The sequence below is a fragment of the Procambarus clarkii genome, chromosome 44, assembly GCF_040958095.1.
Source record: "Procambarus clarkii isolate CNS0578487 chromosome 44, FALCON_Pclarkii_2.0, whole genome shotgun sequence".
Lineage (NCBI taxonomy): Eukaryota > Metazoa > Arthropoda > Malacostraca > Decapoda > Cambaridae > Procambarus > Procambarus clarkii.
The window spans coordinates 8,547,090-8,573,933 of NC_091193.1; the positions used below are offsets into that span (position 1 = coordinate 8,547,090).

The 26,844-nt window shown below is 42.6% G+C and overlaps 1 protein-coding gene across 2 annotated transcripts; it reads left to right on the forward strand.

Annotated features, from left to right (window-relative positions):
* LOC123752176 (m-AAA protease-interacting protein 1, mitochondrial) lies at positions 1–26,844 on the forward strand. Of its 2 annotated transcripts, none has more exons than XM_045734240.2 (5): positions 1–1,484; positions 2,721–2,925; positions 7,997–8,195; positions 18,577–18,678; positions 26,674–26,844. In XM_045734240.2, the coding sequence occupies exons 1-5, from the start codon at positions 1,207–1,209 to the stop codon at positions 26,835–26,837; spliced, it is 948 nt and encodes a 315-aa protein (XP_045590196.2). In that variant the 5' UTR covers positions 1–1,206; the 3' UTR covers positions 26,838–26,844. The 2 variants fall into 2 exon arrangements, with proteins under 2 accessions (XP_045590196.2, XP_045590197.2); XM_045734241.2 differs by having other exon boundaries at positions 3–1,484; positions 18,577–18,733.

Below are 26,844 nucleotides of genomic sequence, written 5' to 3' on the forward strand. Positions count from 1 at the left end.
AAGAAACAAAACATTGTTACTAGCCGGCCGCCGGTGTCTCGCGTGGGGTCCTGCTCACGTATACTGCTGGTCCCGTTCTCCTTGACCCGGCAGGTGCCAGAGACGAAGACGTCCGTTATGACATCCTTCCCAATATTTTCCGCTGCATTCGTCACGTCCGTGGCCTGAAGAGGCTGTAGGGATCCCACCCCTCTGCATTATTTCCCGGTATCGGGCAGCCTGGCGTATTCGATCCCTCGATTGTCGTCGCCCCTCAACCAACAACAACCATACATTCGACGCTTTGGAGACGGACTCGTGCAGTCATCGGGAGGAGATAACATACATACTGCACGTATACATACTGCATATACATACTGCACGTATACAAAAGACAAGCGTATATTTCCTCCTCTAGTGCTTTCGACAACCAAGCCAACTCCGTATTCATCTAATTCTCATCGTTGCGTCTTGTGTACGATGTGACCTGCATCCAGTGCTTGGAGGAGGAAATGTATCACTAGCATAAAGTAACAAGTTAGGGAGGTACTGTAGTTGCTAAACATTTGCAATCTTTCAAAGTTCGTCCGACAACCTGTAAGATTTGTCAGGCATCCTTATTCGACCACTTGCGCGGAACAACGTTTTGTACATTTAATTCAAATCAGTTCAATTTATCACGTACTAATAGATTATAATTTTTTTCTAGTTTGATCTTTGGACAGTGTAGATCTAGCACTGGCTTTACCACAAGGTGTTCGATATTTGCTGTTGGGCATAGATTTTTAGCTGCTAGGCTTTCGCATGCAGTACAGTATTGACACACAGTATTGTCTTAGCAGCAAGGCTCACGTTTTTGGCTGATTAACATTGATTTCCTTTGACAGTTGTAGTTATACTCCATTAACAGTTCTATTCAGAAAATTGGGTGACAAGGCTCGATATAAACTTCATCTGTCATAGTCCTTAAGTCCCAACAACAGCAACTCCCAAAATGATGGGCCACAGCTAAACAGCACAGATGATTGAAAGTACTCTCGACTGCCCACCAATACAAAATATAAATGTACAAAAGCAACAGATGTGATCAACTGGTGCCATTACAATATCTGGCTAAGGCCTTCAAAGTGCTCACATCTACCTAACTTGTCAAGTGACGCATCGCCCTAAAACACCACACGTGCATCAGGAGAAAAACCCTCACTCAAATTACACATCACCAAAAAGATGATGATGTATTCCACGACTCGATTATATCATATAACCAGGAGATTATCCAATATAATTGCATGCAAGGATTCATCAAGATGGTTCACCAGTGTAAATGATATAAAATCAAGTTGCCATATCAGGAAGTCTGCAATAACAAGACAGAGTGCATGTGCAGCATTTTACAGTAGCCATCCTGTGTGTAGTTTAGCTGTATGTTCCTCACAAGAGATATTACAGCAACAAAGTGCTTTACCAAGAACTACTGTGAATTATTATCAACATCGATATTATAGGTGAGTTTAGATTTAAGGGTGAATAATTTGGCCCATGTCATGGTGGAAATACTGATTTTTCACTGAGAATGGCATGGGAACGGTAATGGCAATGAGTGTCATGAAGGCAGATTTTACTATTGTTTTTTATGATTTAGTGGAAATGCCAATATCTGAATAACATTCAAATTTAACCAGGTAATAGAAATGCTAACTTGGTCAATTGTGTTGATACTGTACTTTAATATTTGTTCAGATTAATTATACAGTAGAAGTTCACCTTTTTTTGTATAATGGAATAGACTTCCATTACATCTGGCTCTCTGGTGCTCCAAGTTCTGTACAAGCAGGATTACATTGTATAGAGTATTGATAGTAATTTACTTATTTATGAAATAGTGTATATTGTATATGTTAGTTTTCATTCATAGTATATTACAGTCACGTGTGCCCCCACAGTAGGTCTTTGGCTACCACATACTGTAATTTTATACTTTTCAGATTAATCCAAATTTTGGAGATGCAGTCTGGTAGGCAGTTTTGGTTCATAATTTAGAAATGCTTGCTATATTGTATGGCAATTCATATTTGGGAGGGTCTGTTGTACACTTAGTGTAACAAAGAGTTGGAATAAAGCTATGGATGACTTGTTGGAGCGTGGCAGGTTTGGGAAGGTGCATTTCTGTGATGCTGTGTCGTGTGTATGTGTAAGAGAGGGAAATAGATGGCTGTCATTTTTGTAATATCTAGCCATTTTTAACCAATGCAGTTTCCCTGTCATCTCTGGCCTGATACCTTTCCTCCCCATGAATATAAATATAAATGTCGACATGCACTTTTCATACTGTATATGAAAGCACACATCTTTAGTTGGATATCAACAGCCAGTTTGCTTCAGATTTTAATATGCATATTAATATAGACAATGTTTTGCATTACAGTATATTTATTTTGTTAGCTTTGCCTTATAACATTTAACTACTCTTTGTTTCTGTATTACATTACCCATTTTAGGCCTATGTAGGAGACATAAAATGTGAAAATATCACATTTCTTACTTAGCGACAGAAATATAACTACTGTACTGTAGTTTACCTATTTTTTGTCATTTCTTGTAACATTATACTGTACTGGGTATTATATTTGGATGAAAGCTCATAAATTTAGGAAATGAGTATTATTAAAATTGTTTGGGCATCAACATTTACTTTTGACATTTCTAATTCTATTTGCTTTTTGCCAATGTGTTTTTTCTAGATCAGGAAGAGATGGCCAGAGTGTTGAGAGACAAGGTGACAAGCAACAGCCCCAGAAACGTTCACCAGAGCTCATGGATTTTCCTTGGATCATATGGCCCAGTCTTTGGCACATATTTAGAAACTTTATATTTGCTAACCTTATTATCCATCGCTACCTAGATCAAGAATTTTCTTTATCTTCATTTAAAGCTGGAGCTATTCAGGTGAGTCTGATTAAATTGCCAGTACATTATTGTGCTTTATACTCGTTTCATGAAATGGGGTAAAACAAAAGAAAATTACGGTACATACCAGATGCAGATATGTTGGAGAAAGGCTTCCAGTAGTACTGTACTGTATTATGAATAGTGCTTTGCTGTACTTTATAAGTACAGTATTATGGTACTGAATTATAAATACAGTACAGTGTACTATACCAGTGTGGTACTCAATTATTAGTAGTATGGTTGTTTATTACAGTGCTATATAAGTAATACTGTTCTGATTATTGTTAATATCAATTTTTTTGAGCTTGCTCTTGGGTTGGTGGTTTTGGTCAAAACTGGTAAGCCTTCTTGTTTTGATTTGCATATATGGTTGAGTAGCCTTACTATTGTTGAGTAGTGGTGTCTTGAACATAGTTCTCCAAGGTCTGTATTTCTGAGAATTTGATTTGAACTGTGATGTCCTGTGTTGGGTAGGGCCTTGCACAGAGATTTCACATCCTCAGGCACTACACTTTGATTGGCTGAATACAAGAAACTGCTAAATGTTCAGTGGCAGGCAAACATGGCTTCGGTATACTACTGTCAGTGTGCTGTGTGACTCGTGAAATTTTAGCTAATGCCATACATAAAGTAGGCAGTTTCAATGCATAATGACTTATGAATAGCTTGGACATGGCAGTTACTTTACTGTATCCAGAGTCAAGTGCACATAAAAAAACATTTGGAAAATAAGATTTAGCATTGCCAGGGATACCAGGAACAAGAAACCTGTTAGGCTTATCAAGGTCCCTCCTCACCCAGCACCTTACTTTTCCAGAATGCAACTCACAACAGTTGACTTGTTTCCAGGTACCTGTACCTGTTTATTGCTAGGTGCACACAGATATCAGAAACATCCCCAAGTGTCTTTCTTCACCCCTTGAATCAAATTTGGGTTCAATTGGTTGTAAGCACATTTGTTAACCACTTAACTTCCACTTAAGTGGTTAAAGCGAGCATCTTCAGACTCTCACTACACTTCTACTCTATGTACAATGCACCTTAAATTATCATAGAAGTGTAATGCCAGGCATTCACTCCCAATAAGAAAATTTTCAGGTCACTGAAGGTGCTGTTCACTTGATAACTGCATCTTACCTGTAAGTAAAGTAAGTTACTTTTATATATATATTGTACTGCATAAATATCGGTATACTGTATATACAGCATATATTTTTTAATCTAATATTTAACATTTCCTCTTCTCGGCATACCATGGCCAAAACTGTAGCACCTAGAATATTTGGCCAATTTTGGTCAAACTCTTATCATTTTCTTCAAAATCATAAAAATTTATGTTTTTTTAATTTTGTAAAAAATATTACACTGGAATGAGAGCTGCTGTAAAAAGTACTGGTAGAAAGGTTAAGGAGCCTGATGACAGGAGATTTTCCAAATATGAAATATAGTGGAGAAATTCTAAATAAATTTCCCATTATTTGGCATCGGCGTCATGAAAATTTCATCCCAATATGTTAACCCTTTAAGTGCGCAACACATCATATGATGTGTTCAGTGATTTGCAGTAACTTGCACTCCACATCATATGATGTATTGGAGTACTATGCAAGATTTAAACGGCTTGCGGATACACAGGGTTCACCACACCTACATCAGGGCTTTTGTAAACAGACGCCATTTTTTTTTTAAATTGTGGGCCAAATTCCCGGGTGTGAGGGGCCTCAGTATTGAGTGAGCTACCAAGCCTGATGCATGCAGCATGAGCTCACAGCACTGCTGTTCAGCTTGTGACCACAGCATCGCCTAAAAATGCCATAATATACATGTTCATGCTATTATTTAGCAATGATATTATTACAGAAGACCCCTGACTGTGATAAAAAGGACCAGGATTCTGATAATAGCAAGATTGTTGTGATAATTAGCACTGTAGTGGGAGGAGTAATCTTGTGGGGAGGGAGGTTGCATTGTGTGCTGACTCTGTGTGACCACCTTTTACTGTCTGAACTCACTGTATCAGCTTAGTTGTTCGCTATGGTAAACAAAATATGCAGATACTTATATATAACGTCTGTATATAAAAGCAAAAACAGTATGGTGGGAGGAGAATGGAGGCGAGTCAGGTGAGGTGAGGGAGGGAGGGATTGGCAGTCAGTGGCGGGCTGCCACTGGCTGCCACTGCCACTCAGCATACCAACCTAGTGGTTCATTATGGTAAACACGAATGTAGATACTTACATATAACGTGTATATTCAGTGTAATAACAGCAAAAGGAGTGTGGGGAAGAAGCTATTTTGGTGATGGGTGTGGCAACATCTGCATTATTTGTCATGTTGGTAGGGGTGGCCACTATGCTGTTTGGGCATTTTACCGGCTTAGTTGAACAGTTATGGCGAACAAAACATGTAGATACTTATATATAACGTCTGTATATAGGATAACACCACAAACAGTATTGTTGGGGGGTGAAATTTTAGTGCGTCTGATCTTGAATGTGTGAGGGAAACAGCCGCCACCTGTGTGTAGCGACGTCTCTTAGTGCCTGAACTAACTATATCAACTTAGTTGTACAGTTGTGGTAAACAAAACATGTAGATACTTGTATATAACGTCTGTATATAGTGAATAAAAGTAAAAACAGTATTGTGGGAGGAGAATGTGGGTGAGTCAGGTGAGTTGAGGGAGGGAGGAAGTAGCAGCCAGTGGCGGGCTGCCACTGGCTGCCACTGCCACTCAGCATGCCAACTTAGTGGTTCGTTATGGTAAACACGAATGTAGATACTTATATATAACGTCTGTATATAGTGAATAAAAGCAAAAACAGTATGGTGGGAGGAGAATGTGGGCGAGTGAGGTGTTGAGGGAGTGAGTGGCTGGCTGGTGTGTGGCGGTCACTCCTCGTTGCTTTTTGACTCGTAATAGCAACGTAGTGGTTCGTTATGGTGAACAAAACCTGCAACTACTTATATATAACCTGTGTATTTAGTGTAATAACCAACAAAGTATTTGTTCACTGCTTGATGAGCATAATAATTGAATAAACAGTATGCACACCATATTTTTGAGTACAGCAATGATTCACTTATTTTATTATATAAATATATCACACTATACACTATTGAATAATATTACAGCAAAAAAATATGAAAAATCAATCAGAGACATTGAAATAATTAGGTAATTATCTCTTTGTGGCCACTCCTGCCTGACAGCTGGCGAGCAACAGACCGTCTGGAACGCACGCTGAGTCAGCACCTGTTTTTTGCCAAACTTCCCTTCCCTATAGCGGGCAATATATGCCACTTATGATTTTTTTATTATTTTTCCTATGATCAGAGAACACAAATTAACAGGTTTAGAAGAAAAAATAATTTTTGGTATGTGCCTGTGGGTGACAAATGCTAAATAGCCCAGAGCCACACAAGGGTTAAGAAATAAGTTTGTTACGAATTTATTAAAAATAAATGCATACGTGCTGGGCGGCAACCGGTACTGATAGTAACGATAACACCGCCAATTTACTGGCAGTCAGGGATAAAGAAATGCAAGCACCTGTCTGACACACAAAGAAGAAAACTAGTAATAAGGAGGGTTTACAAAGTTGATATGCAACTGGTGCCACCTGGAGGGCCAGATTTACACATAATAATGAGTTAGTACAGTATGTTGTTATTCTGTATTTTATTATCATATAAATACATTGCCCAATGGCAATATTTCTTGTGTCGCTTTGTACAAAAAGTTGACAACTTTTTTTTTTCTCTCCTTTGTTTCTATGTGAATTCTGTTATGACTTCTACAGTGTGGAAAATGCATATCCGGCACTAAGCATGTGAAGTTGGAATGAAATTTGTCAACATGCTAATCAGCCACAGGTGGCAGAAGTACTGCAGTGACTTTTATTTTTTTTTTTGGCCTAGATATTTACAGATTTAAAACTCTATTCTTTGTTTATTTAGGTTGTATTGATGAATGAGGAGCAGATGAGGACCTTATCACTTATATATGGGCAATAAAGTTACTGCAATATATGTTTGTTACTGATCAACCAGGCTGTGACTCATATGTCAGGCTGCCAGCAGTTGCGTCCAACAGCCTGGTTGACCAGTCCAGCAACGAGAAGGACCGGGCCGCGGGGACGCTAAACCCGAAACCATCTCAAGGTAACCTCAAGGTTATCCCTAACGTTTCCCTATATTTTGTTTTTTTTTGGGGGGCTATTTTTTCTTGACTTCATTTCAACACATATTGACCTACAACTTTCACATTTGAGTACGAATGCTAAGTAATGTTTATTAAAACATACAGTACTACAAAATTCATTAATGACTACACTGTACTACCATATTCAGTTGATAACTTCAACTTCAATTATCTCTTAAGACAGGAATTTCAACTTTTGAGACATTAAAAAAATTCAGTATATGACCGATTCTCAAAATTTTTACATATTTTGTGCGAAGGTCTTAGTTCTAAGGTTTCCTTGTTGTCATTTAGTCATAGAGCCATAATGTTTGGAGTTATAAATTTTTTGTGTCTAAATTTTGCACATATTTGGATGGTCACATTGGAAAAATGTTTTACAGTAAACTATACTCTCAAACAATATTTTTCAACAAGGAACATGAAAGTTATATGTCATTCTGAGACCATAATGAATAAAATAACATTTGGTTACATTTTAATATTTTTATCACTAATTTGAAATTGTAATTTTTTTTTTCTCTTCATGGTATGATGTTGATCCATTAGGAAAAGTTAAAGCATTTACCATGAAGATATTATTCACAAAAAAACTGAGTGTGTTTGAGGAAGTTTCAGTGCACCATCACCCTTAAGGCAAACTTGCTTCAGGCTTGTATGATTAAAGGTACAGTACTCAAATGAAACATGACAGCAATTTCAAAGATACAAGGCCATTAATATTACTGAAAGACATATTTTACATGTTGAGATCAGCACATGCATTTGTTTACTTGCAGACAACTTTGCACAGCCTAGTGAAAATTGCATTACCTGTATGAATAGTGCTGTAATGTATTGTGTATCATTGTATTATCTTTACAGGCTCTAGTGTATGTGTCTCAGGAGTTGTCGAAAGGCAACTTTGAGGCTCTTAATGAGCTTATAACAAAGCCAACTATTGAAGAAATGAAGAAAAACTTTGCTCGTTTCTCTATGAAGCAAAGATTGGACCTTGCTATTGTGGCTGAAGACATATTTTTTTCGTTCCCTTACCAAATTGGAATTATTTTCACTAATGAAGGTTAGTTACAGAAATGGAGAAAATATGACCTTTACCATGTAAAATTTGTTGAAGCAAGTTTTCAATTTGCGTTTTAATATTTAAGTACACGTTATGTCACATTGGTCTAATATACAGTATGTATGAATGGGAGCATGAGGGAGGTCAAAGTATGAATATTAGAGAAAGAGTTTACATTTATTGTAGGAAATAAGTAATTGGTGTGTAGTACAGTACATAAAGTTTGAGGTATGCAATGATAGGTTTTCTGTGGGAAGCCCTGTCAGCTCCCTGAAGCTATCCAAATTGACATGTGCCATATTACTTTGGTGTCATCAGTCCATGGATTTCTGTTTTTCTCGTGGAGTTTTCCTATCCTCTGTCTCTGTATGAATTTGAGCTGGGTGCGGTTTCCCCTTTCGCAAACTAGTTCGTTTCTGGGTGGTTTGAGTTCCTTGGATTCGTCCTTCCTGAGGTTTCCTTCCTCTCTGATTTCCCCTGCGAAAGTTCGGGAGGCCCTCGGTGCCTCCCACCTGTGAGATCTGGGTACGCCTCTATTTTGGAGCCGTCTCCTTTTGAGTAAGAGGCACTCATTGAGGAACCCTAACAAGCCTTCCCCCCCTCTCCCTTCCTGCAAATGTTGCAGAGTGGGCTTGTTGGGGTTCCTTAATGAGTGTCTCTTTGCCCCTGTGCTTTCCTGTGATGTGGGTCTAGTGCAGTTCCGTGCTCAGATCCCTTCTCCTTCGGCAGCTTTAGTGGCGGATGAACTTCGAGCTTGCTGTCATTGGCCTCGGTCTTGCGATTCTTTGGTTGTCTCGGGCTGATGCCGGACTGGCTTTCAGAGGATTTGAGGCGTTGAGTGGTGGGCCTTCGGGCGGGGTTCTGGTTTCGGCTGGCGAAGTGTGGGCTGCACTCCTGGAGCTGTTTGTGCTAATCCTCCAGGAGGCGGTTTCAGTGTTTTGCCTCGTCCTCGCTCTCTCCTATTTCGCTTGGGCCCCTGGCTTTGCAGTCTTCATCTCCGTTCTGTTTCCTGTTAATTCCGGAAGGCTGTTACTCGGTTCTGTCAGCGGCTTCTACTAGTTGCCGTCCCATTTTTTATTTGTTGGTGTTTGGGGGGGGGGGGGGGGGGTTCTCGCTCCTCTTGGGGTGGTTGTGCCAGGGGTTGGGTTTTGGTAGGTCGAGGTGGGCCATTGGGGTGTCAGTTTGGAGCCGGTGTGTTCTTCGGGGCTTTGTTTGTCTAGTAGGTGCGGTGGTCACTGTGTTTGGAAGTGGGCTTCTCGGAGGTCACGTCGGCTTTTTCGCGGGGCGATGGGGGAATGGTTGGCTCTGTTTGCCCATGCTTGGTCCCCTCGATTTGTGGGTTTTTTGCGTCGTCTCTTCCAGCCTTTTGTGGCGTTGGGCAGAGGCTCCTCCTCTCGGGGGTTCAGGGCTGGCAAGGCAGGCTTCTTCCTTGTCTCTGTTGGGTTATCTTGGAGTAGGTTCGCTTGGGCATGGTCGAAACGACTTTGTTCCTCAAGTCGGTTTCTGCTTGTTTCCGGTTCTGCAACGGGACTGTGCAGATGTTCAGTTCATTCTGGACTTGACACGTCTGAACCGTTTGCTTCCTTGCCCCTCCTTTCTGATGTCTGTTGTACCAGGTTCGGCTTCTTCTCGAGCTGGGTGCTTTGGTGATTTCTCTGAACCTCAGGGATGCTTCTTGGTGCATTCCTATTCATCTGGGGTTCAGGGGTTGGTTGGGTTTTTTGTGATTGGGCGTCTGGGTTTCCGCTTTCGTTGCCTGGCACCGTGTGTATTCATGTGTTTCACCAGGGTCATTGTGGCCCGTCTTCATCTGCTCCGTGTTCAGGTTCTGGCCTACCTCGACGACTGGTTGGTTTGGGCTCCCAGTCAGTCTGCGTGTCTGCTTGTCAGGGAAGTGGTTCTTTCCCAGCTTGCTGGGTTCGGGTTCCTGGTGAATTGGAGGAAGTCCCATTTAGTTTTGCCCAGGGTTTTGGACTTGGCTGGGACTCGTGTGGAATTCTCATAGTGTGTCCATTCTCTCCCTCCTGTGACTTTGCTTCAGCTGCAGTCCCATCGTCTACTGTTTTTGAGGGGGGACCCTATGGTTGCTCGAGCAGCTGTGCGGGAGCCTGGGCTTTGCCTTGTGAGTTTTCCCATTTGGCAGGGTGTGGCTTCGGTGGCTATTCTGGTATCATCAGGGCAGCCCCTTTTGCCACTCTCGGGATCACTGGATTCGGCAGCCAGAGTCCTTGCATCTCCGCTTCCTCTTCGGGGTTTGATTCCACGGCACCTTCCCCTTCCTTCGCTCGATGTGTTCACGGATGCCTCATCTCTCGGCTGGGGTTTTGTGACAAGTGCTTGCCAGGCTGGCCAGGGGCATTGGGCTCACAGCACTGTGTGGGCTTTTGGGACTGGTAGGCACTGCGGCGGATTCGGTTGCCTCTGTGATTCGGCTCCTTTCGGACTGCTCCCCTGTGGTTCCTTCTCACCTGGGGGGATGGGTCTTTGTGATCCATGTCTCTTTGGGGCTGGTTGCTTCAAGAGGCTCTTCTGCTGGGTTCTCTGGGTTTAGCTCTCCGCATCTTTCTCATTCAGGGGTGTCAAACGTCGTGGCAGACGGCCTGTCTCGCTTCATTCCCCTTTCCATGGAGTGGATGCTCGATGCCGCCTCTTTCCTTTGAATTGTCAGATGTTTGGGCGCCCGGGAGGTGGACCTCTTCACATTGGCTTGGTCCTGGCGCCTCCCAATATATGTAGTGGCGTTCATGGCCATGGCGTTCATTCACTTCCTGGCAGGATTGGTTGAGGTTCCTGTACCTTCATTCCCCGGTCCAGCTGTTTCTTCAGGTTGTGGCTCGGCTCGATTCCTTTGGGGAGAGTGGTTCTCCTGTCCCCATGGTGGCCGGCCCAGTCTTGGTTTCAGATGCTGCTTGCACAGTGTCCGAACCTGGGTGTTTTTCCGCGGCTCTGCCCCTTTCAGCAGGTTGGGCCAGTGAGGTGCCTCACTGGTTCCACTTGCTCTTCCCCTTTTCGTTTCTAGGGCTTTTGACGCGAGTGTTTGCCATTTGTATTATGATCAGGTGGGTTCATTGATGGTGTCCCACCTGTGGTCTTCCTCTCAGGGAAGGAGAGGAAGAGACTTCATACTTCTTCACAGTATGAAGTCTTTTGGCAGTTTTTCAACCATTTCCTTTCCTTTGTAGGGTTTTTTGTTGTCTGTTTCGTTTGTTGTGTCCTTTCTTGGCTTTTTCAGGACTGGCGATGTTGGACGACCTAACGTTTAGGGAGCATAACCAAGCAACTTTAAAATCCAGAGTCAATGGTTGTACTCTTCAAATCACTTGTGCTGTCCCGGCTTGAGTACTGCTCAGTGCTCACTTTCACCTTCAGAGCAGGAGAAATTGCTGAAATAGAGGGAATACAGAGAACATATGCGGCATACTTAGACGCGATAAAGCACCTAAACTATTGGGATCTTCTCAAAGCTCTCCAAATGTACTCACTAGAAAGGCGATGAGAGAGATACCAAATAATATATACATGGAAAATACTGGAGGGCCAGGTCCCAAATCTGCACAGTAAAATAACAACGTACTGAATGAACGATATGGAAGAAAATGCAGAATAGAACCAGTGAAGAGCAGGGGTGTCATAGGCACAATCAGAGAACACTGTATAAACATCAGAGATCCGCGGTTGTTCAACATCCTCCCAGCGAGCATAAGAAATATTGCCGGAACAACCTATCCTATCCTATACTATTGCTTCCTGTGATGCAGTGCTGGCGGAGCTGATCCAGCTTGCGTTCAGGCTGGCTGTCACTTCCACTCCATTCCACGAGCTCTCTCATGTGTTTTTCACCTCCAGCCTGCTTTTGCACTGCCTGAGCCTTCTTGGTCTTTAGACCGGGTGCTCTCGTTTCTCTCTTCCTTGTTTTGTAGAGGCCTCTTCTGTCTGGGATTGTTTTCTCAGGACTATGTTCTTGTTGGTTTTAGTGTCTGAGGGTCGGGTGGGGGAGCTTCATGTTCTTCTCAGGCGCAGGGGTTTCAGCTCTTTTGGTCCTAGGGGTCGTTTTGCTCGTTTTCAGCCTTCTCCTTCAATCTGGGAGGGGGGGTGTGGTAATTGAGCTGGCTGGTTTCCGGAGGGGGTCCTTGGGTTGTTAATGCTTGATTGGTTAGGCAGGGGGTGCATCATGTTTTATGTCTGGTTGTGGCTTTACGGCAATGCCCTATGAAAACTCCACTCTTTGAGAATATATTCATGTCTGCCATTGACTGGGGTAAGGCACCCAGGAAGATCGGCATCCCAAAACAAACCCCAACTGGTAGAAAATTGTAACCCAAGACCAAACAGACTCCAAGAACTCCCCCCAAGAAAACAATGCAACAAGCAAAATGTCACCAAACTGATGCACCGCTCACCCGAGTTGGCTGCTCATCTACCAGTTCGTCGACTGGGGCTGACGTTCCCTCTGGCCTCAATCTCCTGTCAGGATTTTGCCCTTGCGGCTGGGCCTGCTGTGTGGGTGGTGCAGTATCCAGGAAATGCGGTAATCCGGGCTGCATGCGCTTAGGGTTCTCTTCCCTAGATGCCCTGTGAATACTTCCCTTGGGTCTCGGTGTTCTCTTCCCTGGGGCTTTTGGGTTCTCACTTCCGTAGGGGTTGCTGTTGCTTGACATTGACCGCGCCCTTGGGGTCAGCGAGGGGTCTTGGTGCTTTTGTGTGGGTCTAGATAGGAAGTGTTTGTTACTGGTTGGGGTGCACGGTGCTGTGCAGCTTGTATACCTAATGGTGCTTGTCTCTCTGGCCTCCTGTTATTGGTGTGCTTTCAGGGCTTTTCTTTTAATTTATTTTCAAGTTATTTCCTGCCTGGTGGAGGTCTGCCTGGCTTCTGATTAGGTATGCCTAGGTTCCTTTAGGTGGTCCTCCTCTAAGCCCTTGAGGTTGCACTCTTCACAGGGGGTCAGTTTGCCTGGTAATTGACGGGGATCAACCGGCTTTGCAGCACCAGTGCCTGGGGCTTCCCGTAGGGACACATCCCCCTGCAGGACCTAGAAACCCCCGTCTTGACTCAGGTTACTATGGATATACTGTATCTTCAGGGTCCCCTCTCACCTTATGCGAGTTTGAAGATTGTTTGTTGCCCTTGTCTTAGAGTAACGATCATCTATTTTGCCTCAGTCATGCTGCTTGTTGGGTCGGTGACACCTTCGACCCGGAGTCGTGCGAGACTTGTTCCCAGCTCGTTCTCCAGTTTACTCATTCTTCTTCGGAAGTCATTAGGAGTCAAGCAGCTGTGGCGTTGTATGGTAGGATTTTGTCGTTGCAACACGCTCTTTGGTTGCCCACTCGAATGCTCCTAAAACCAAAACCCCATTTTGGTTTTAGGAACCTGGACTTTGAGGCATTAGTCGCTTCAACCTTGGTTTCGTCTTCGTCCTTTAGTCCTTCCCCTGTTGGCGTGGTTCGCCCTGCTCCTCGACCTCTTCACCCCCCCCCCCCCCCCTTGCTGCTGGCTCCCAAATGTCTGAGGGTTTTGGGGTTGGGGCAGTGTTTTGTTGGAAATGAAACTCAGGCGGCCCTGGAGGCTGCCCCATTCGATGCGGGGATGGAGGCTTTTGAGCCTGATCCTCCCACCAAGGCTTCTGGGTCTTCCCCTCCAGACCCCCTTCTTTATTGCCTTTCCTTTGGACTCTGCTTTTTCCTTCAGGATGGATGACATGGAGGATGGCTCTGCCCTGGGGCCTGGGTTTGAGGCTTCTGGGGCTGCGGGGAAGTCGGCTTGGGGCTCTTGGGGCCCAGTTCGATCCTGTCTGGGCTTTGGTGTCCTTGGGGCTGGGTTTGCTGTTGCAGGGCTTGGGGTTTTCGTATCCAATTTCTCTGTATGAGTTTGATTTGAGTTCGGCCCCCTCCCCAGGTTCCATTGAGTTCCTGCGGGTTCTTTGTCGGCTTGTGTGGCTCACCCCCCCCCCCCAAACGGGTTTGTTTCCGGGATGGCTTTGAGTTCCTCGGATTCGTCCTTCCAGAGGTTTTTCACCACTCAGATTTTCCCTGCTGAGGTTTGGAAGGCCCTTGGTATGTTCCTCCTGCGAGACCTGGACTTTGCCTCTGTGATGGACCTGGTCTCTTTTGAGTTCAGTTCCTCTTCACCTTTTTGGGTGCATTATAAGGTTCCGACATCTTCCTGGCTGGCAGACTGCTCTTTCTTTTCTTTTGGGGCATGGCATGGTTTTTGTCGTACTCGCGTACTAGGTTGGTGGGAGGTTACTACTGTGATGCATGCCTTTCCACCCCTGTGCTTCCTCATGAGGTTGGCTTGCTCCAGTTGCATGCTCAGGTCCCTCCCTTTTGACTGCCTTGGTTGCAGAGGATCTTCGAACTCGCAGGCATTTGGTCTCGGTCTTGCATTTTTTTCCTTTCTTGAGTTTTTCTTTGGACTGGCTTGTGGTGGATGTGGAGGTGTTGAGTGCCGGGCCGTCATCTGGGGCATTAGCCTCGGCTGCTTGGGCGTCGGCGGTGTTGCTTAAACTGTTTGAGCCGATCCTTCAGGAGGCGGTGTCTCTGTTTTTTGCCTCTCGCCTTGCATGTCGATAGGCTGTCCTCGCTCTCTTTTGACTGTTTAGACTCTGGCTCTTAAATTTTCATCTCCTTTCTGTCCGTTGTTGTTGTTTTTGGACACGATTGTTTCTCAGTTTTTGCAGACAGCTTCTGCCAGTTGCAGTCCTCTTTCTGATTTATTGGTGATCCAGGGTGGGTGTTCTTGCTCTTCATGGAAGGGTCATGCCAGAGCAAGGTGGGGCTCATGGTGCCAGCTTCTGAGCCAGTGCCTCCGCCGGAGCCGTCTTCATCTGATTGGCGCGGTCAACACTCTGCACGTAAGTCGGCTTCTCGGAGGGGGGGGGGAGGCTGGCTCTGTTTGCCCTCACTTTGTCCCACGATTCATGGGCATTTCAGGTCATGTCCTCTGGCTTGTAGTGGCGGCTCCTCCTCACGGAAGTTCGGGGCTGGTGGGGGGGAGTTGGGGCGGCACGAATGAGCAGCACATTTGATGACAATTTGCTTGTTGCATTGTTTGTCTTGGGGGAAGGGGGGGGGGGGGGTTCTTGCATTCTGTTTGGTCTTGGGTTGCAATTTTCTACCAGTTGGATTTTGTTCTGAGACACCTACCTTTCTGGGTGCTTTGCCCTGGTCGATGGCAGACATGAATATACAGTACAACCTCGATTCAACGTACCCCGATTCAACGAATGAATCTCTGGCTAGTTTGCACACTTTTCAGGCCGGATTTACTCACCCGGTTCGACGAAGCGGGGGATGTTCGGATTTGCTTACGATGTCGAGACAGAGTTCACAGATTGGTGGAAAAATTTCCCATTCTATCACAGATTACAATTAATAATTCACTCATATGACAAGTTCGATCACAAAAGTGGTCCACAAGCTTACGATGTTGGGACAGAGTTCACAGTGGTGGAAAACTGTCTCATTTTATCACAGATTACAATTAATAATCCTTTCATAAGACAAGTTGGATCACACAAGTGGACCACACAACAAGTGAACCATATGAACCAAACACCAGCCAGAATAGTCCACACAAGAAATGACGCATATTAACCAAATACCAGCCAGAGTGGTCCACACAAGTGAATGACTGAGTTTCAGTGATTTTTGTTCACTGATTTGTAGCACACGTATCTTTGTAAATTAATTTAAAGCTGAAGCGTGAATAGCTAGTTAATGTGTTGAAATCTTCTTATATACATTTTCTGTGATGAAACAAGATTAGTGAGGGTGGACAGATAAGGGAATACTGTACTGTAAACCTCACATTACAGTGAGGTTTCACTCACTTTTGTCTGTGTTGTCATAGTTCAGACTTTGAATGTTTCGGATTAATAAATCATTTCTAAAACTGGTGTTTTAATAACTATTATCCTAATTAAACTAAACTAAATAAAACTAAAAATATACTGTTATAAAATATACATATAAATAAAAATAATATAATCAGTTCTAAAATAAGTATTTTTATAGCTCTTATTATCATAATAATGTTGCTAAACCAAATATATAACCCAAAAATATATAATTTCGATGTACAGTGGCACCTCGACTTACGATAATTTCGAGTTACGATGTAAATTTCATCGAAAAATGCGACTCGACATCCGATGGTGTCGTCGACTTACGATATTTGTTGGTACTGTACACGTTCGGGTCGACGGAGTGCGTGGTTCCTGGTCACGTGGCCGACCTGCCTCAGTTTACTACAGCTGCCCGCTTAGTGACGATTGCGCCTATAAGAAATTTCACTTTTGTGGTGATTTTTTGCATTTTGAACATAAAATTAATTATTATATATCACGCCATGAATCCCAGGAAAGTCAGTAGTAAGGCTTAACATATGAGATCCCATGTAAGGATGACCATAGAGCAGAAACAAGAGATCATTCGTAAATATGAAGATGGTGTGCGGGTTGTTGGACTGGCTAGGCAGTACAACAAATCTCAGTCAACGATATCCACCATACTGGCTAAGAAAAAGGACATTATGGGTGCTAAAGTGATGCATCATTACAGACAAATGTTAAAACGAAGGAAAAAACAAATGTCTCTTGACAAATTTGTAGTGAGACAAACAAGCACTGAACCACAACCAGATCCTAGTGGTATTCAGGCAAAACGTAGGAGAGAGAGTACCCCAGAGAAAACATCACTGCCTGATGTGATAATGGAAGGGAACTTCTCTTCCAAACAGTAACAACTCTCCTCCCCCCCCCCCCCCCTCATTACCATCTTCCATATGCCATCAAGAGCCCTCCATAAAGGTAAGATAAACTTAGGTACTGTATTGTAGTTAGAAAAAATATTGTATTCGGTATAAAATGTATTTGTATGTTAATATTTTGGAGGGTGGGGAACGGATTAATTCAAATCCCTTTATTTCTTAAGGGAAAAATCACTTCGACTTACGATATTTCGACTTACGATCCGTCTCTGGGAACGGATTAGCATTGTAAGTTGAGGCCCCATTGTATATCCAATATTTGAGAGAAATATGTTACTGGAAATTGACCACAACACCATGCTTGTTTTGTTCGATTTCATCACCACAGTTCAGTGACCTACGGCTTCGAAATAATAAAATTAATAAATCAGTTCTAAAATAAGTATTTTTTTATAGCTCTTATTATCGTAATAATGTTGCTAAACTAAATATATAACCCAAAAATATATAATTTTATGTAAATCCAATATTTGAGAGAAATTTGTTACTGGATCTGGCTTAAACACCAGCCTACTGTAGGGTGTACATATTGACCTAGTCTGCATTCGTACAGTATGCACCCAGTGTCCTTAGCTTTGTCTGCGATTGACGTACAGTATTTAACCGCCGGTGGAAGAATAATCGTGGAATTTACAATTTTTTTACTACTGCTGTATTGATATACAACAAAATGTCTCAGGGGTTTATTAATAATGCCTTAATAATGCCAAAAATGAAGCAATATTTCGCAAGAACTAGTAGCAAAAAATCAACCAGCACGAGAACAGCCGTACCAAGCACAAGCATAGCCGTACCCAGCACGAGTTTTAAGTGTGTACATAGTGTTAAAACTAAAGTTGCAGTAATTTTAGTGTACAATAGTTTTCATAAACTGTATTGTAGTACTCAATATACAGCAGAACTACTTAATCAACACAGTGCTAACGGCATAATACACTACAATATGTGTTTACTGTAGAACATTCACAACTCTATGAGACTTCAAACTGGACATAACTCCAACAATAAGGTAAATAACAAATGTAACAGTATTTTTTAGTAGGGTAATAATATATAGGTACAGTATACTATAATATGATAATGCATTTTTATTGTGTACAAGAAAAAAAAAGACACTGACACAAACACCTCTTGAAGGTCACCTCTTGCAATACATCCAACGCTCCAATGTATTGGGGTTGGTCCCGTATTGTACGTTGAATGGAGGTGGTACTGTACTCTCAAAGATATGGCGTTTTCATAGGCCATTGCTCCCTGCTTGTGGTTGCTGATAGGCAGAACTCAATGTGACTGAAGCCCCAGACTAATATAGCATATATCAGTCCGATAGCTCCAGGGAGCCTCCGGGACTCGCCCAGAAAATGGCGTTTCATTACATTCAACGCTGGTTATTTGCCATTTCCATTTTGTTTCCTGTCTTTGACTTTGTATGAAAATGAAAACGAAAACATTATTTAGAATGGATGTAAATATGACTAAATTTTAACACAAGATGTATTATTTAATTTTTTACATTGTCTTTTTTATTCATAGTTTAATGTACTTCTAATAAAATGTTCAAGATTTCAGTGTATGATGTATTCATAGCTAAAAAGCAATTTATAATTTCAGGAACTTCACATGAGCGTATTTTTGTGGAGATTACGATGTGCTATCATGTATTCAGGGATTTCCAGGACCACATAAATAGTTCCGCTTCCTTGGAATCTCCTGGTAATTTACGAGGTGTCTATGATAACTATGATCGCATCTCTATTGCCAATTACAGGTGCGAATTTTTTTTTTTTTTTTTATTATACTGTATAGGATATTTTATGTATTACTAAATAATATTTACTTACCAAAACAGTTTTTAAGGATCTTGAAATTGCAGCTTTACCAATAATTTCTGTCTTTACTTTGTGCCATCTGCATTGCCACAAATCATAGCTGAAACACATTCAATCTCCTGGGCATGTAATGTATTCTCCAATCTACTAGCCAGGGTCTACGATGGCAACCCCCCAAACTATACCAGTCTCATTGCCATTATATATTGGAGACAAATTAAATATGTGGTCAGCAATGCTCTTTAGTAATTATATTTTAAATTATTGCACACTGTCAACATGAAAACTAAAATATCTTGATTGAGAGCTTCCTTCTACTAATTGCAAGCATCTTAAAATATTGAAGTCATCCAGAACGCTACTTAAATTCCACTGCGCGAAAGTGTTAAATGCTGACAGTCCTGTGGTGAGCAAAAAACAATTTGTATGACATTTATTTATTTTTTTTTTACATTGTTAATTAGTATCCAGAAAGCATGAAAACCAAAGTAAAGTGTCTCGCAGTTTAACTAGTGGCCTGGAGAAGTTGCATTTTTTTATTAGAAATGAGGAGAGATGCAACATGGGAATAACTTTGTTGATCTATTTTTATTGTTTCTCACCTTATTTACTTAGTTTTTTGTGCTAACAGGTTGCAGTGATGTGTCAAAGGTGGTGTTTATTTTGTATAATTTCGGAAATATTAGTATTAGTATGTATGGATATACTGTACGATTATAAATACAGTGGAATCTCGAGTGACGAGCGGCTGTATCTCTGAGCATTTCAAGTAACGAGTGAGCCACTCGCCGAAAATTTGTCTCGACTGACGAGCTTTCGCTCGATTAATGAGAAAACCACATGGTGCTACCTAGCGTTCTCGCTGGTTCTCGCAAATTCTCGGACGCCTCCGACAACAGTGTTGTTGTATCATGCTTGACAAGCATCCCTCTGCATTTATTTGTGCTTTTCTTTGTTTTTTTGTGGTTTTGTGACTACAATTTGTAATGTACGATGTTGCCAAAGAAGCTACTTGCTGAGGATAGTGTTGTCAAGATTAAGAAAGATAATTACTGTAACCATGCAATTATCCGGAATTCGAACATCCGGAAAATGCCCTTATACGGCCAAAATTGTGACCGGATAAAGTTCTCAATATCCGGCCAAAATGGCCATGGGAGCCGGATAAAAGCTGGTTTAGCCGGATAAAAAATCAGAGCCGGTTAACTTGCTGCCGATGTTGCACAATCCGGACAGTCAGCCGGATAATCATTGAATTGTCTGGATATGAAAGCCTTGGGGCGGGCTGTACCGTATTAATCCCGTCTGCCTGTGGCTCGAGACGCATGGTGAAGGAGGGGGGAGTGAGGTGGGTGGGTGGTGTCGGGAGGGTGGAAGGGGAGCGTTGGGAGTGACCACCTGGGTACAGGAATTACCATTAATTTTAGAACAATTCATCATAGCCAAAAACAAATGAAATAAATACTAGTAATTATTTAATGACAATGACAAATATATAAATTTCCTAAAAACAATGTGCACAAGCTGAAGTTTCCTTCAAAAATACAGAGCACCACTTGGTTTCCGAACTTTAGTTATCCGAAACTTCCAGTTTCCCGATTGGGGTTGGGGAGTCATGCTACCCGAACAAAGTTCGGGTAGGAAGGGTCCACCAAGCGTCACGCCGGCTTGTGGTGGTGGGTGGGAGATGGTCCAGGGTGCCCACTGTGACTTCACAGATTCACGGCCTATTATTCCTATTACAGTATTTTGAATTGCCATAAGGCTGGAATGTTCATTCTGTGCTTTTGTTTTACATATCTGCACAATCAAGAAACATCTGTGCACCATGTTGGCTCCAAATGGACGCATTGCGTCATTGATGGCTGACTGGTGGGTGGATGGACGATGGAGCTTAGGTGGGAGGCAGTATGAGAGGGGGGGTGAATCAGTGAGAGAGGGGGATAATTAGTCAGAAAGGGAGGGAGAGAGAGATGCTAGGAGGGAGGGGGAGGTAGGGAGAGATGTTAGGAGGTAGGGAGATATGCTAAGAGGGAGGGGGAGGTAGGGAGAGATGTTAGGAGGTAGGGAGAAATGCTAAGAGGGAGGGGGAGGTAGGGAGAGATGTTAGGAGGTAGGGAGAGATGCTAAGAGGGAGGGGGAGGTAGGGAGAGATGTTAGGAGGTAGGGAGAGATGCTAAGAGGGAGGGGGAGGTAGGGAGAGATGTTAGGAGGTAGGGAGAGATGCTAAGAGGGAGGGGGAGGTAGGGAGAGATGCTAGGAGGTAGGCAGGAAGGGACGGAAGTAGTGAGAATTAGGGAGGGAAAGGCAAGCTGGCAGGCACAGGCAGACAGGCACAGGCAGGCTGGGAAGGAGGCAGGCTCGGGTAAGGAGGCAGGCAGGCAGGCTGGGAAGGAGGCAGGCAGGCAGGGAAGGAGGCAGGCAGGCAGGCTCGGGTAAGGAGGCAGGCAGGCTGGCTGGGAAGGAGGCAGGCAGGCAGGCTCGGGTAAGGAAGCAGGCAGGCTGGCTGGGAAGGAGGCAGGCAGGCAGGCTCGGGTAAGGAAGCGGTCAGCCAAGTGTCGTGCCGGCCCGTGGGGGGTGGGTGATGGTTTAGTTTGCTCACTGACCGTGTCGGGCGCCGCCTGCTACCCTGTGACGTCACAGACTCACGGCCTATTGTTCCCATTGTTTGAATTTGTCACGAGACTAGAGTGTTCATTCCGTGACTTTGTTTTACATATCAGCACAATCAAGGAACATCCGTGCACCATGTCGGCTCCAAATGCACGCATTGTGTCAGTGAAAGCATCTACAAGCGGGTTACGTAAAAGAAAGAGGTCAGTGATGACATTTGAAAAGAAAGTTGAAATAATTAAGAAGGTGGAAAGCGGTGTCCCGAGAAGTGTCGTGTGCGCTGAGTATGGCATTAGTAAAAGTACTGTTTTTGATCTTCTTAAGGCTAAACCTATCATTTTTTACTATTTCTCTAGAAGTGAAAGTGATAAAGCAATACGAAATAGAAAGGTAGTAAGTAAAGCAAAAGTGGAGAGTGTTGATAACGCAGTGTGGGAGTGGTACAAACAGAGACGTGAAGTGACGAAGAAGCCAGTGGCAGGCTGGCTCCTCGTGGAAAAGGCGCGTGAATTTCACCAAGCAATGAAAATTACTCAAAAGTGTGTATACAGTGATGGTTGGCTCAGAAGTTTTAAAACCCGTCATGGCATTAGGTTTATTAAAGTGCATGGTGAAAGACAATCTGCTGATATTGTTGGTGCTGATGAGTATGTGAGTAAATTTGCGGAGATGGTGCAGGAACAAAATTTATCTCCAGAGCAAATTTATAATGCTGATGAGACAGGTTTGTACTGGCGTATGCTTCCAACAGAAACGATGGCTCATAGTGGTGAGGACGATCCTTCAGGTGGTTATAAACAGAACAAACAGAGAATTTCTTTGTTGTGCTGTGCAAATGCAGCTGGCACGCACAAATTAAAGTTACTTGTGATTGGAATTAGTAAAAACCCCGGGGCTTTAAAGTCAGCCAGGTGCCTCCCTGTGATTTATAAGGACCAGCCAAGTGCGTGGATGTCTCGAGTAATATTTGTCGAGTGGTTTAATAAGAACTTTGTACCCGAGGTGAAGGAGCACCTGAAAAGTGTTGGTCTCCCGCAAAACAGCAAAGTTGTGCTGCTGCTAGATAACAGTTCAACGCATCCACGAGGTGATGAGCTTATAAATGGCAATATTATTGGAACGTTCTTGCCACCCAATACAACCTTAGTGATCCAACCCATGGATCAAGGAATAATTAAGAACCTTAAACACCACTACAAGAGGATGTTTGCCAGACGTCTTAACAATCAGCTTGGAACACTTAAGGACTTTTATAAAGTCTTCGCAATAAAGTCAGCTATCTGGACTATTGCTAGTGCGTGGGATGAGGTAAAGCAGACAACACTAAGAAATGGTTGGAAAAAACTTTGGCCCGCATCAAGTCTGTTTCCTGAGGAAGATGACGAGGCAGATTTTGAAGGATTTGCGGTGAAGAAAGTTAGCGAGAAGAAAAAATTAAGAGAGGAACTCCTAGCCTATGTCAAGGGGATTAAGTCCCCTGAGATTAGAGCAGAACTGGTGACTGAAACAATCGAAGATGACATAGATGGATAGATTTTGATGAAGAAGCCCCAAACCATCGAAACATGACTAATGATGAAATTATAGAATTAGTATGTAGAGCAAAAAAGCCAGACGAGTGCAATGAAGAAGATGGAGAGGAAGAGGAAGAGGATGAAGAAACGTTAAAGGAAAAATGTGATATGGAAAAAGTTCAGCAAAATTTTGAATACATTCTGGCATTTATGGACACGAGTTACAGCGAGTTTGAAACTAAGGACATGATGACTCAGTACAATTTGTATATGAAATTTTTAAAAACAAGAGCCAAGGGAATGAAACAAATGTCAATTACAGAGTCTTTTGCAATGGCTTCCAAGAAAGCTCGCATTGCATCACCAGCACCTGACTCATCGCATGTTGACCCAGTCAACCCAACAACTTCAGTCAATCCAACACCATCAACATCCACCACCACCTCTTCCATGTAAATAACTATGCTTCATCAACATCGATCATCAACATAAGCGGATCAGGACTTCAATTATTGGTGAGTACAAACAAAATAAGGTCACGCATTTACGCTATGAACCTCTCGATTTTTTCCCCTAGATTTTTTTCAAATTATTTTTTTATTTTTTCCTCCATTTCTCGTATACGAACTTACATGTTAACCGACGGGTCTCGTCCCCAAGGGGTTCGGAAACCAAGTGGTGCTCTGTATTGTTTTTTTTTTTTTCCTCCTGGCGGCCTACGTAACATGCTATAGCTGCCCCAAGTGGACCCATCCAACACTGGTCAACCCATGGGCTCCCGTCCCTCGTGTTATACCACAATGCTGTGTCATTAGTGAAATATTGTTTTAAATAACTTTTTTATTTTCATAGTAACTTTGAACATTTTTGGCCAAGACTATGTCTGGTAGCAGCATCAATCGTTCTGGAGGTGTTAAGAGGAAGAAGGTTATCCTAGCAATTAAAGACAAGTTACGTGTTATACATCTCAACCAGTGAGGCATCACAGGCAAGCCAAATGCCTTCAACAAGTGAGGCGCAAGCAAGCGCCTTCAACAAGTGAGGTGCAAGCAAGCGCCTTCAACAAGTGAGGCATCACAGGCAAGCCAAATGCCTTAAACAAGTGAGGCTTCACAGGCAAGCCAAGCGCCTTCAACAAGTGAGGCACAAGCAAGCGCCTTTAACAAGTGAGGCGTCACAGGCAAGCTAGGCGCCTTCAAGTGAGGCGCAAGCAAGCGCCTTCAAGTGAGGCGCAAGCAAGCGCCTTCAAGTGAGGCGCAAGCAAGCGCCTTCAAGTGAGGCGCAAGCAAGCGCCTTCAAGTGAGGCGCAAGCAAGCGCCTTCAAGTGAGGCGCAAGCAAGCGCCTTCAAGTGAGGCGCAAGCAAGCGCCTTCAAGTGTTGCCTCTTCCAGTGAGATCAGGGAAGTGTTGGGAATGTTTGAAAAGGTGACCGCATTCTTGGAAAAACATCACCCTGATAAAGCAGTGAAAACACGGTGTGTGAACATGTTTAATGACAATTTGCTGTCTCATTTTAAGGACATCCTAAAATGAAGACAAAAGCAATTGTCAATAGATACCATTCTTTGGAAAGGTAGAGAAGAGACGAGCAAGTGACAGAGAACCACAACCCAGTCCCAGTGGGGTGAATTTTCCAAGAAGAGAGAGCCCGACTGACTCAGAGGTGGATTCTCTTCCACACCATAACCCCTCTCCTCCTTCCCACCTCCCCATCATCTCCCTCGAGCCAGCAATGACTTCATAAGGTAAAAAGTACAGGTACAATTGAAAATAGTAAAACAAAACATTTATATTACAATATTATACATGTACAGTATTATACTGTGTTTACATTATAAAATGTCATATTGATGTTTTTGGGGGTGGAACGGATTAATTTTATTTCTATTATTTTAAATGGGGAAATTCGTTTTGAAAAACGAGCATTTCGTGTTATCTTGAGATGTTTTCGGGGCTTAGTGTCCCCGCGTCCCAGTCCTCGACCAGGCCTCCACCCCCAGGAAGCAGCCCATGACAGTTGACTAACTCCCAGGTACCTATTTACTGCTAGGTAACAGGAGTATTGTATCAAGGTGAAAGAAACTCTGCCCATTATTTCTCGCCGTTGCCCGGGATCGAACCCGGGACCACAGGATCACGCGTCCAGTGATCCTGTGTGTCTGCTCAGCCACCGGCTTTTATTATACTGTATAGGGTATTTTATGTATGACTAAATAATATTTACTAACCAAAACAGTTCACATGATGAGCTCGGTGCCGGAAGGGATTAAATTCATTAATCGAGGCCCCACTGTATACGGACAGCGTGTATTTTTTGTATACTAATATACTGTATGTGTATATATATATATATATATATATATATATATATATATATATATATATATATATATATATATATATATATATATATATATATATATATATATATATATATATATATAAAGCCTAAATTTTAAAATTGTACATTGCACATAGTTTACCTGAAATTATACATAGTAATCACTCATTTGCTGCTGTTAGAAGTTCAATGTCTCCTGGTATGGCTGCCCTGTATGCTCAGACTCTTAATGGTGATATTGTCAGATATGGTCCTCATTTTTTTTTACTAAGACCCTAGAATGAACGTGAGGGACTTTTTTTTTTTTTTTTTTCTCTCCTCCAAAATGGGGAATTGTTACTGGAGGCCTGAGGAAGCAAATGTGAGCCCTGTGTATGTGCAGGACTTTTAAATCTTAAAAGGTATATTAAAACATATACAGTATATGTATATGATCAGTGCAGTGCAGACAGTTAGACCAAAAGCTTATACTGTATATAAATGATTCGTGTTGTGGAAGGGTTAAAATCCCCAATCTCCAAGTTGTAATGCAATGTCTCTATTGCTCCCTTGATTTTCTCTCTGCTGACAGGCACTCTCGCATTATGCTGCTGCATGAACCACTTAATGCTGTACCTTCATTAAACTTTCCATGATTTGATTTTTTGTGTTTATTAATCATTCTTGTGATAAAAATAGATTAAATAGATATAAATAAACAGAGCAAGACTGTAGCTCCTTGCAACAGTCACGCTCAATGCAGGTCAATGCTCAATACCTGACTTTAATCAGGTATTAAGGTTGGCTACCGTTCCTTTCCCCAGTCCCATCCCAAATCCTTATCCTGATTCCTTCCAAGTGATATATAGTTGTAATGGCTTGGTGCAGTCTCTTGATAGTTCCCTTCCCTCCTGAAAGTTGTCTCACTCCCCAACCTTGTTCTCACTTGTTCTCCATGTTAAGATACCTCGAGCCTCCATCTTATTTAGCCTGACTATTTTTGCTTGTACTCATCTTTCTAGCCACATGTAGGTAAATATAAAAATAAAATGGGTGAAAATCTTTGAGTAGTGAAATGTCATGCCACAATCACAGTGGGATCATTAGCAAATTCTTACCAGTCTACCAAGGGTTCCAGTTCACCAAGATGTGTTTGATCAAGGGTGTATTGTACTGTGTAGCATCACATTGTATTGAATGTTGGCTGTACACAAATGGTAAATTAGTAAAAATTGGATTTGCTACATTTCATTTGATTAAACCATTTACTAGAGTTTTTATTTAAGTTAATGATAGTGCTTGTTATATACTTGGGTTTTTTCTTCACTGAATATGATTGCAAAAATATTATTTTAAAAGCCCATATTGCAAAAATATTAGCTTACTGTGATAAATATCAAAACAATAATTCAATAACTGTTTTAACTTTGCAGATTTATCCGTGAGTTTACCCGGGGAGTTGAAGACCAGTGGACCATCTCTCTTGCTAATCACTTCAAACCTGGAGAGGTTATACAGCAGCGGTGAGGCGGTTTGCCTTGCATGCTGCTTCACTGTGCAGTTAAACCAGCAGTTTAACATAGGTTATGTTGTATAATTTAAAA